The 12872-nt window shown below is 42.2% G+C and overlaps 1 protein-coding gene across 1 annotated transcript in view; it reads left to right on the forward strand.

Annotated features, from left to right (window-relative positions):
- The window catches only part of SLIT3 (slit guidance ligand 3), a 722516-nt gene that overhangs the window by 564171 nt on the left and 145473 nt on the right, over positions 1-12872 (forward strand). Inside the window, exons 7-8 of the mRNA XM_027841688.1 lie at positions 6161-6232; positions 12011-12082. Coding sequence (XP_027697489.1) covers positions 6161-6232; positions 12011-12082 — 144 coding nt within the window. The remainder of the gene's footprint in view (positions 1-6160; positions 6233-12010; positions 12083-12872) is intronic.

The following is a 12872-nucleotide window of genomic DNA, read 5'->3' on the forward strand; positions in this document are numbered from 1 at the left end:
AAAAAAAAAATGAGGCCAGAACTAGACTGTACCCAAAATGGAATGGGGCATGTGCCTGGAGAGTAACCTTGGAAGCAGCCTTTATCAGAGACAAAGGACACCACAGTAGTAACCAGAGCCCCTGGACACTATAAAATCATAGATGTAGAGCCAGAGGAGTTGTTAGAGGGCATCAACTTCAATCCTCTCATTTTATTGATTAGGAAACTGAGCCCTAGAAGTTAAGTGACTTGACCAGGGTTACATAGCTAGTAAGTGTCTGAGGGTGAGATTTGAACCTATGCCTTTATGACTCAAAGTGCCATATCTATTACACCATGCTGCCTTTCAGATTCCTAGAGCTAATGTCCAGCTGGCTTTGGGAAGGTGATTGACTGCCCATCCTCCAGATTGGGCTGGATTTTGCTTCCCTAAGAAGGCCTTGGTAGGAGAGGAGTGCCTAGGTTAGGAGGCATGGTGCCTAGCACATAGTAGGCACTTTAAAAAAGCATGCTAAATTGCATCACATTGCATTATGTTGAATTAAATTAGAAACAGCAAGAGAGTTGCAGGTGGAGAAAGGCTTATAAAGGAGTGTCTCAAACACTCATTAAGGCCAACACTCCTCGCAGCTCAGCCAGAAACAAGATGAGCTTCCAATGGCCGACAAGGGAAGCAAGCTTACAAGCAATTTTTGAAAAACATCAGACACGTCCTTACTGGGGGCCTAGGGAATGATGTTGACTTAACTATTGCAAGAAATGCTTTGTGCTCTGTCATGTGTTTACATCTTGAAAGTTCATTAAGGAAGTGCAGGAGGAGCCAAAGTAGATCAATACAGAGGACAAACACCTAAAATCTCTTTGAAAGCTCTCATCTTCGATGGGGCGGGGAGATTCTCGCCTGTTTTATTTGTGTGTTTGTTTTCCCACTAGTTTTATTCAATCAACTCACAGCCTGATGAATGTTTGCCAGCAAAAGGAAGTCATGAACAGAAGACCTAAAACAGCTGTTTGCTTCAGACATAGCCCTAAATGTGACAGCTCACACTAAATCTGCCTTCCAGAAACAGACTCATACTTCTATCTTCCCCCACCTGTTTTTACTTCACTGAATGTTTCTTTTGGTTCATTTCCTAGCCTGTGGTGGCTGATCCCCTTGGACTATGTGGTATGTGCAGGTTAGAACCCCACAAGAGAAGCTACCTCTTACACAAAGGTGCTTAGCACAGTGCCTAACACATAGTAGGTGCTTCATAAATGTGTATTGACTAGCTAACAACCTTACTCAAATGACCCTCCATTGACAGGGGTGCCATTTTTCCAGAGGAAAAGACACAGGGTGAGCCAATATTGAATCATTTCAGATTCTGCCCCACATCCACCGTAGTTCCTAGGGTCAACAGTGAGAGCAGGCCTGTGTTTGTGACTCCCACCTAAATAGATCAGGAAAGGGGAGGTCCCAGCCCTGGAGGAAGTGATGTCAGTAAGCATGGGATTAACAGGCATGATGACACGGCCATGCCTTGAAATCAAAGCACAACTAAGAGGCTGAACATTTGCGGTCTCCTTTCTGTGGGTCCGAGTATGACAAGCAAAAACAAACCCTTAGTGTTTGCTTGTGCGAATGGTACCGGCTGCAGAGAGAAGTACTCCTCTCTCAGGATTGGCGGGCTCAGATTTGGGAGCTTGGTTTGGAAATCAAGCCTTGAAATCCTTATTCCTTCTCCTATTTAACTATCTGTTTCCACGCAATTTGGTACTTAAGTATTAAGGGATAGAAAAGTGAGAGTGGAAAGAATACAGGACCAGGATGGAGAGATCCGGGGGACAGTCCCAGGTCTACCACTAACCATGTGACCTCGAGGCAGTGGGCCTGGGTTCAAATCCCATCTTGCCACTGATCATCTGTATGACCGGGGGCTAACTTAATGTTTCTCAGCATCCATTTCCTCATCTGTAAAATGATGGGGTTGGAGTAGATGAGCTCTAACCACCCTTCAAGCTCAAATTCTATGATCTTATGAGCCTCTCACTTTGGAGATGTAAACTTCTTAAGGACAGGGACCACTTCTGTGAAAGCACAGCAATAGCACAGGGCTATTTAGTAGATGCTCAATAAATACAAATAGAGTATTTGTCTGACTCTCCCCACTCTGTTGTTGTTGTTGTTGTAGGGCAGCTAGGTGGCACAGTGGATAGAGTGCCAGGCCTGGAAGCAGGAAAACTCATCTTCATGAGTTCAAATCTGGCTTCAGACACTTCCTAGCTGTGTGGCCCTGGACAAGTCACTTACCCTGTTTTTCTCAGTTTCCTCGTCCGTACAATTATCTGGAGAAGGTAATGTCAAACCACTCCAGTATCCCTGCCAAGAAAATCCCCCAAATGAGATCACAAAGAATCAGACATGACTGAAAATGACTGGAACACAACACCCAGGCAGCCACAAGGTTTTGTGTGCCTAAACTTCAATTCAATTTAATACATACTTATTAAGCACTACTGTATATAAAGCATTACGTTAATCATTGGACACAGAAAAATAACATAGTATCTACCCTCAAAAAAGCTTGTATTCTCCTAGAGACATATTTTCATAAGATGTATTCAGATAAGAACTGTCTTTATTCTTCCTAGCTAGATTACAAATTGTTTGAAACCGAGGTAGGATGTGACAGAGTCAAAGTGCTCCAGAGATATTTGAGATTGGAGAAAATACTCTCAGCTGAGAGTAATCATGGACGGCTTCATGGAGAAGGTAGTATTTGAGCTGAGCCTCAAAGAAAGAAAAGGACTTTGACAGACTGGATAGAGACTTTATGTGCTATGGCTAAGAGAGCCATCCTTAATGCCTCTTGTCAACAGTCACTCTACCACAGAAAAGGGAACCATAAAGTCATAGTGTAGACTATCTAATCTAACCCCAGAGAGAAGTGACTGTCAAGCGCCATGTAACTAGTCAATAGCAGAGATAGGACTGGTACACAGGCTCCCAGACCAGTGCCGTTCCTCCCACATCGTACTGCCTACATCCTGGGAAGTCATTGGGCTGCTTGTCTCTCTGCAGATGGTCGGAGACAGGCAAACTTGTCTTTTCAGTCCCGTTCCAGCTGAAAGCTCCCAGGGAGTTAAGGAGGTGCCACTGGCTGGAGTAGGAGGTAGCTAGGTGGCTCAGCGGATAGAGTGCTAGGCCTGGGCTCAGGAAGACCTGAGTTCAAGTCTGGCCTCGGATACTAGCTGTGTGACCCCTGGGCAAATCCTTTAATCCTGTTTGCTTTGATTTACTGCAGAAATAAATGGCAAACCACTCCAGTATTTTTGCCAAGAAAACCCCAAACAGTGTGATCAGGAAGAATCAGACATGATTGAATGATTGAAGGATAGCAGCATTGACTGGGCAGGTCCTACCAAATCCCTGCTGTAAAGGAGCAACACAATCCTTAGACAACTGCATCTGCAAAGTCATCTCCCCCTTTTTCACACCTTCTGTAGGTGTTGCCTGTTTACTGCCCTTTATGTGTAGCTCCACATGACCCTGTTACCCCCAAGGTGAGCTCTCTCTGCCCACTCTGGGTAGGCCTGGCTTTCACCTTCACCTCATCCATCCAGTCAATCTGAGGCCACAGATACAACAAAGGACACTTTCTGACACCTCTCAGTAAGGCACAAAGGCGCTGCTAATAGACCGTGGCATTCTCATTTGTAGACTCTATTCATCTGACAGCCAAGAATCATCAGTACTAATGTTCCTCCGACTTGCCCTCCCTTTTTTTACCTTTTTTCTCCCCCTTTCTTTTGCCTTGAGAATGATTTGTCTGTGTTATGGGTAGGCCTGACAAACCATTACGCATTAGCGACTGAGATGTTGTTTGAAATGGGAAAATTGCTGGCAAACTGCTCCATTAGCAGGCCGAGTAACAAATACTTTCTTCCCCCAATGAAGACGAGATAGCTGAGGCACAAATTAATACAACTGTCTCCCCCACTCTGCCATGGGGATTACTCTTTGAGACAAATGGTCCCATCACTGCCAGGGATGGGAGATGGTTATATGCAGACTGGGAAGTGCAATCCTCCTCTGCTCCCTCCTCAGTAGTTTGTGTTTCCTCCCTCCTCCACCCCCATGCTGAGAGTTTAGGGAGCACAAGCTCCAAATGAGGAGGTAATGAAAAGATTTGCACCTTCATGAGATGTGAGATTGATTAGGATGGGATCCTCAGTGCTTAGTCTGGGCCAGACCATCATCCATCAACCCTAATGGAAACAGGCTCCTTCCCTAGATCTCCTAGCTGCCTTCCCGCTGCGCAAGGCCTTTAAGAGATGGCAAGATGGAGAAAATGGGAAAATTTGATTCTTTTCACAGCTCCTTCCCATCTGAGAAAGCTACAGCTCTTGGATCTCCAGGGTTTCTGGCAGTTCCTAGATTGAGCTGGTTCAGTGATGGTAAAGGAAGGGTGACTTTGACCTCCACCTTAGATGCTTGATCTAGTGCTAATCTATCCACCACTCCCAGAGCTACCAGAGGCCAAGGCAGCAAGCTGTAGGAGTCCTGGGCATAAAGTGATCTAATCCTGAAAATCAGCCCAGCAGATTGGAAAACAAATCAGGAAATCAGGCAGAAAGCTTAGGAGACATTTAGGTTGTGTCTTGACAAATGCCAAGACAAAGGAGTGAACAAAATCGTCAACCAATTAGTGGCTTTGCCTACATCACGGTCATCAGTTTGCCTGATGTTTTCTTAGTAGAATAGCAAGGTGGTTTATTGGTGAGAAGTTATGTCCTAGGTCTCCCCTTTTTATTCCTTTCCTTGGTGTCTTGGGCTTCTCTGAAAATCTGCATTGGTACAAGACAGCTATTGCAGTTATTTGCTAGAGTTAAACCCCAGTGCCTCCTGGGAGAGAGAAGGCCTGGTCCCAAAGACATCCTTTCTCATGCCAGGACTCAGAGGGTCATAGAAAAGCCAGAGCTCCTGGACCATTCCTCTGTGAATTTGGACAGTTATACTCCTGACAATGCACAGCCCCTTAGAGAGGTAGTTGAGTCAACTAGGTGGACCTGGGCAATTCAGCTCATACATTCAGAAACATCAATTCATTCAGTCAATGTCAAAAGTAATGAGTCAATTAGTTGTTGGGATTTTCAAGGAGCTTGTTGAAAGAAGTTTCTTTACTGTGAGGTGGTGTCGTTGCTGAATAAGAAACAAAGTCAGCTTCCTAAAGAAAGATATTTACTCATTTTAGTTTATTTTTCAAACAAAAACTCATCTTAGATAGCTTCTTTTTTTTTTTTTTTTTTTTTTGGTGAGGCAATTGGGGTTAAGTGACTTGCCCAGAGTTATACAGCTAATGAGTGTTATGTGTCTGAGGCTGGATTTGAACTCAGGTCCTCCTGACTCCAGGGCCAGTGCTCTATCCACTGCACCACCTAGCTGCCCCGACTTCATTTTTTTTTAACTCTTTTTTAACTCAGCATACTGACTAGAGACCTGGCAATTGAGACAGGAAGATCTGAGTTCTAATTCTGCCTTTGACATATATACTGGCCGTGTGAACTTGGTAAGTTGTTTAAATTGTCAGTATCCTGGGCAATTCTTTAAGACTATATATAAATTAATGAAAGATGGTGGAATGATATGGAGCTGTATCAGTGTAGAGAGTTTCCTATGACAATGAAATCATGAGGCTATACCAAAAAATAAAAAATGATTCTTATCACATGTGTAGTGTGTGTGTGAGAGAGAGACAGAGAGAGAGAGAAAGACACACACACACACACACACGCACACAGTGTTTTCCTACCTAGAATACTCTCTCTTTCCCTACCAACTATCCTGATGTTACCCATCCTTCGAGGCCCATCTGTTATCTTATCTCTTTCCTGATGAAACCTTCCCCCATCTCATCTCTCTAGTCATCATTGACTTGCCCTGCCCCTTCACAGAACCCTATGATTATAGTGTGTGTCACACAACTCAGCACTGAATTCCGTACTGTCTTACTTTGTTCTGTAATTGTCTCACATGTGTTAATCTTCTCTGCTCAACTAGATTATAAACTCCTCGAGATCAAGGATTCCATCTGTATCCCCTAAGTCATGTGCTTGTAGTATGTGTTCAGGACACTCAGTACACTTGTTTGTTGATTAATTGATTGATTGACTGACTTGCTTTGGTCTCTTTTCAGACGACTGGAACAGAACTCCATCAGAGCCATCCCTGCTGGAGCCTTCACCCAATACAAGAAGCTAAAAAGGATGTAAGTTTCTGTGCCTGGAGTTCCAAGAGGGGAATGAAATGAGTACTGATCAGTTATCTACTTCTATCTTCTGCCTTGGAAGATAGCATATTTGGTGATAAAGTGACATGTTTCAGAGACTGGGATCTGACTGGGTAAGAGGGCTAAGCGTAGCCCTCTGTTAGCTCAGATTCCGGTCTGGTCATCCTGGTGCTGAAAGAAGCTTAGGGGACATTTTGTGCTAAAGGGAGGAGTGCTGGCTGTGAAAGACTTTGGGCTGGACGTATTGAGTATGGAACCTGAAAATTTGTCTTATTAGATTATTTGGAAAACAAAAAGTATATGTCAGGGGGAAGAGGAGGGGGCATTGTAGCCCGCATTATCCAAATGTTTACATGTTCTAGCCACTTGGATTTGATTATGCAGGCCCAGAGTAAGAACTTTAGAGATACCTATACCTCCATCACAGACACCACTATAAAACTACCATCACCACTTTCCTTAGAGACAGTATGGCATGGTGGACCATGGCATGAGCAGGAGAAGCCTAGGTTTGAATTTCTACCTCTGACACTTATTAGCTGTGTGACCAGAGGCAAACCTCAACATCCTTAAGCCTCAATTACTTTATCTGTAGAAGAAGGATAATAGTGTCTAAAATACCAACCTCATGAGGTTATTACAAGTATCATACATAGCAAGATGATATAATATATATACCAAATATTTTGCACAGGATAAGGTAACACATATATACACACACACAGCATATATATATATATATACGTGTGCCTGGAGTTCTGTGTGTGTGTGTGTATGGGTGGAGAGAGAGAGTTACAACTAGGTGGCAGAGTAGATAGAGTGCCAGGCCTGGAGTCAAGAAGACTCCTCTTTGTGAGTTCAAATCTAGCCTCAGACACTAGCTGTGTGACCTCTTTGACTCAGTTTCCTCATCTGTAAAATGAGCTAGAGAAGGAAATGACAAACTACTCCAGTATCTTTGCCAAGAAAACCCCAAACGGGGTCATAAAGAGTTGGACACAATTAAAACCACTCAACAAGTATGTGTGTATGTATATATGTATGTGTCTATATGTATATATAAGTATATCTACATATATATACACACACTCAGAATTTTTTAAACCCTCAAAGTTCTATAGATTGTCAATTATTATTGTTATTATTATTATTATTGTTGTTGTTATCATTGTCATGATTCAATTTTATCACCATTCTGGGTATCACTAGCATATCTAGTCACATAAAATTCTCTGAGCCTCAGTTTGCTCATCCATCAAATGGAAAGAATAATTCCTGTAACAATTATCTCATGGGGTTGGGTCTCATGGGGATCTCATGAGATAATGTGTGTAAATAACTTTGCCAACCTTAAACTGCTATGTAAATGTCAGCTATCCATCTATTCATCATTGCCAATATCACCATCATCTCTCCTAGTGATATTAATTATACTTCCACTGCTCCTGTCTCTACCACCTCAAATATAATATTGAACAATGAGGTTGAGGTCCTGGCTTGCTATCAGGGACCTTACTGGTTGAAACAGTAAAGTCCCATGTTGGTGATGAAACATAACCTTGCATCCTAGGGACCTGATGATCATGTAGGCACACCCCACTGACTACTTGAGAACTCAGAAAGAAAATACAAAATCCTGTTGGCTTCAAACTAAGACAGAGGCAAGATGGATGGTCAGCCAACATGTATTTAAAGCTCCCTTTGTGTGCAGAAGGGCTTAATGAACACTCCAGGCAATGCATTTACATGTAATTTAGCTTGCTAAAGAGTCCCTCCTTTCTTTGCCCAAGAAGAAGGTCATTTTTTGAAGCTCATCAAGATGGTGTTCTCATTCATTTCACTCCTTTTGTTTCCTCACTTCCCTCCCCCAGGGGCAGAGAACAAGCAGGTAGAAATGCCTGTGAACTGAATCATGTTTTGTCCTTATTCTGAAGAAAGATCTGTTTATCTCTTTTGAATAGGAAGGACTGATCACTAAAGAGGTTAAGTGTCTGCCATCTCATTTCTCTTATAATTAAACACAACTGGTGGAATAGCATTAAGTTTTGCCCTCAGATAATAGCTAACATTTACATAGCACTTACTATATGACAGGCATTATGATAAGCACTTTACAAATATTATCTCAATTGATCCTCACAACAACCCTGGGAAGTAGGTTAGCACCCACCCTGTTTTATTATCTGTGTTATCCCTGTTTTTGTAGTTGAGGAAACTGAGGCAAACAAAGGTTAAGTGACTTTTCCGGTGTCACACAGCTAGTAAGTATCTCAGGCTAGATTTGAACTCAGGTTGTCCTGACTCCTGATATAAGTGAGTTCATGCTGAGTGTAGTTTCTCTCACCCTTATTTCCCCCAAAATACCTTGATGGATAGAGTTGTCTAAAACCAAGAGGAAATCCTAGTTGGGGATTGTTGCACTTGCCTAAGGAGAGCTCCTCAGTATGCTGTCTGAAAAAACTTGAGCTTCACCTAAACCATGACTGAGGCACACTATGTTCCTTGTCCTTGAGAAGAATTCCTTTTAATAAATACAATCTTGCCTTCCTACTCCCAGTAGCAAATCTAGCACCAGGTAAGACTTTTCTAAGGAAAGGTGCAGGAAATAGAAGCCCAAGTCATTGGAAGAGTAGAAGACAGTGTTGTTTCCTATTTGACATTGGAGAAAGTCTAATAAGTCTATCCACATGATCAGATCATCCTCAGTATGGAAGAATGTGGAAGAACCTAGGGAACTCATGTGTGCACATTAGTATTCTTATCTGTACATTCAATAGAATGTAAACTTCTTGAGGTCATGGATTGTTTTGTTCTTGTCTTTGTACCCCCAACTCTCAACATGGTACCTAGTACATTGTCAACACTCTATAAATGCTGGTCAGATTGGGAATAGAATAGAAGTTAGGGAATTAGTCTAAATTACCTCTAAGGTCCTTTCTAGCTCTAAAATTTTGTGATTCAATAACCCTGAAACTCTTTCTTTTCTAAGTCTTATTTCCTATCACAACTTCAAATCATGTGTCCATGCCACTGGAACTTCCTACTATCCAGAGGAACTTACTGAATGTTCATGTCTTATGTGAACTCCCCTCATAAGACTGAAGCAAGTTTCCATACTAGTTATGGAGAGTGAACTTGCATTCCAGGGATCTGGTGACCATGCAAGGTCAGCACATCCTAACTAAAGACATGAGAAAGATAACATTTGGCAGTTGAACGGGAACACAGCCACTGTGAACAAAAGTGAACTTTTGTCCATAATGACTTGCTAGCCCACCACATGGAAGGCTAATGCTTCAGGGAGGAAGGGCTAGGATAATCCTGGTGCATTCACTTCCTAAGACCCTTCTATGAAAAAAGGAAGCTGAAGAAAATTTTAATTTAAGCTGGTGAGTTTGCAGATACAATCTGTGGATTTGTTAGTGGGGATCTCACTGGCTAAAGGGATAAGCTGAACAGCTGTAGCTAAGAAGCTTGAACCTGTGCAGTATCTTTCCAATTAGAGACTCCCAAGGAGGGGGATGGGAACTTGGTTGTTCTGTACTTTTCATGGTTTAAAAAAAAGGAAAGAAAAGGAAAACATGCCCGTTGGGACTCTATCCCCAGGCTCCAGCTGCACTTGTTTAAGAGAACCAAAGAGCTTTAATCATTCCCATTTGAATAAAGTATTTTTAGGAGTATTTTCAGGATGCTGTTTCTTCAGTGTGTTCCCCTCTCCATCTCTCTGACCCTTGGAGGTCCTAATATCTTCTTTCCTAATTCACACCCAAGCAAAGAAAATTGATTTTCTTTCTTTTAAAGAAAAGAGGTGTTAAAGTATCATTGTAAATATGGCATGTCTCTACCTGGCAGCCCAGTCCCGTGATCAGTTCCCAATACAAGTAACTCCTAGAAATGAAAACTCCCCTTTAGTGAAGGGTCACTAGAAAAACCTGAAGCTAGTGCTTATAGACATAACTGGAACCAATCAATCATAAAATATTTATTAAGCACCTGATATGTGCCAAACCCATGCTAAGGATACAAATACAAGCATTGGGGATAAAAAGAAACAACACCTGCTCTCAAATAGCTTACATTCTAATGGGGGAAAATTATGTATGTGGGTATATTAATAGAATAAGTATAAAGAGAATAAATATAAATACAAAATAAACACAAGGTAGTTTGGAAGGGAAGGTTCAGTGAGGTAGAGATGAGGAAGGAGTGTGTTCCAGGCAGGGTGGGGGATGGTGGCCAGTGCTAAAACACAGAGATGGAAGATAGGAGGGTTATGTATGAGGAGAAGAGAGAAGGCCAGTTAAGCTTCATTGCAGAGTGTGGGATGTGGAGTAATGTCCATTGAGGCTGAATAGACAGGCTGGGGACAGGTTGTGAAGAGCCAAGAGAGAGCTATGGAGGTTGACAGAGGAGGGGAGGGACATGGCCAAGGAAATGTGTGCTTGGAAATTTGGCAGCACGGTATTGGAAGAATTAGTTTGGGGAGAGATCTGAGGAAGAGAAGTCATTGGCAATAATCCAGGTTAGGGGTGATAGAGGCCTGTTCTAATATGAACAGCCTCATTGAGCTTGGTGTGCCCTTAAGTAATGGGAGAAAGAGCAATAGATTGGTAGTCATGTGACCTAGAGGTCTAAACCCAAGAAACTAGCTATGTGATTTGGAGCATATTACTTGACATCCCTGAGTCCTAGTGTGTTTTCTCTGTCAAATGAGAGGGTTGGATTAGATAATCTCTAAGTACCCCTCTAGCTCTGATGTTTTATGAGAAAGTCAAGCAAGGCAACAAGCATTTATTAAGTGCATAATGTGTGCTAAACATGAAACAACATGGGTAGCGGAGAGAAGACTGGATTTGAAAGCAAAACAATTTAAGTGCTACTATTGACCCTCACAAGCTGTGTGGCTAGTCATTTAGCTTCTCACTAATGGAACCAAATCCCTAAAACTGTATATTACTAATGAGTTGCCAGTCTGTGTCAGGAGAAGGAACATCTACCCCCAGGAATTCCCTTTTATGATGCACAGCTCTGGCCCAAGTCCATGCTCATCCAGTAATACAGAGTAGACTCTCTTCCAGGACCTGGTACCAATCACACAGACAAGTGTTAGTAAGTTTCTAAGGTACATCATCTCTCCTATGCTCTTGTCACCTAGAAAGCAAGGCACTCAGTTTTCCTATTTGTTTGGTTTTTCCTTTGTTTTGTTTTTCAAAATGTTGAACAGGTTCTTGCAACTCACAGTGCTTAAAAAAATAAAAAGCCACAACAGTTCCAAAGCTCGTTTCAGAATTGCTGCTCCTTCCAGGTGTATGTGTGTTTATAGCTAAAAACATATTTTATTTTCCCACTTTCCATGACCCAGAGATTCCACCTAATAAGGTATTTCAGTTGGCTCAGGTGGCTTGCTGCTCAAGGCATTATTCAAGTCTGGGAGGGAAAACAGCCAGCAGGTTTGAGAATAGTCCATAGGGTTTGCGGAGAGGGAGAGGAGGAGGAGGGGAGATGATCAGGGGATCATTATCTGATAAATGTGGCTGTGAGATGAATGATAAGGAGTTCTGGGCTAGAAATCCAGAAATCTGGGTTCTAGGCCCTTCTCTGTCGTGAATGCTGCAAAAAGAGAGTAGAGGGTTAACTGAGCTCTACGGGTTCTGCTAGTCTCAAATGCCTTGCTTTTAGGAACGACTTTACTATTTTATGAATGATTCTATGATTTTACGACCCAAGTTCTTATTTCACCCCATCCATGTTTTTCAGAGACATCAGCAAGAATCAGATCTCAGACATTGCACCAGATGCGTTCCAGGGCTTAAAATCCCTCACCTCGCTGTAAGTGGAGAATACAGTTGCAATGAGAAATGGGAAAGGGATGTTTCCATATTTTTCAGAAGGTGTTTATCATGGCTTTTATGTTCCCCTACACACTCATGGCAACTTTGTAAAGAAACAAATATTTCTTAGGGGGGGAAATTGATCCTGCGAATATTTGTACAACCCAAATGCATTCTTTTTATTGATTAAATGCCCTGCAGATTTTCTAGCTATTTGCTTCTAATTCTAATATATCTCCTACTCTAACATCCACTCTCTCCCCCTCCCATTCCATGAACTGTAAAATTGCTGCCTCTGGTAGAAAAAGTAAGGAGATGACTGGACTCTATGTTCACTACTGAGCCTGCTCTTTTTTCCCATTAATTCAGGAATGGAGGTTTTCCCCATATACCTATATAAAAGAATGTTCAGTTATTACCCCTTAGTTTGAGGCACTCTCTCAGGAACTAACCGCAAGGGGAATGTGCAGCCTTTTTTTTTTTTAAATAGTTTTCTCGTGTGTGTGTGTGTGTGTGTGTGTGTGTGTGTGTGTTTGTGTGTTTTTGTGTGTTGTTCATTTGTGGAATTATCATACACCCCAGTGGGTAGGACATGCCCACTAAGAGCTTCTGGTGGTGATATGGTATAGTGGAAACATCACTGGATTATAAAGATCAAATGAGATGATGTACTTGGAAGTGCTTTCCAGGTAGAAAGCAGGTGTCAGAGATCTACTTGTCATCATTATTCATCTCTGGCGGCCTCCATACTCCATCTTGGGTGATGAGATTCAAACCCTCATGAATTA

This window comes from Vombatus ursinus, unplaced genomic scaffold (genome assembly GCF_900497805.2).
Source record: "Vombatus ursinus unplaced genomic scaffold, bare-nosed wombat genome assembly UNPS02014863.1, whole genome shotgun sequence".
Classification (NCBI taxonomy): domain Eukaryota; kingdom Metazoa; phylum Chordata; class Mammalia; order Diprotodontia; family Vombatidae; genus Vombatus; species Vombatus ursinus.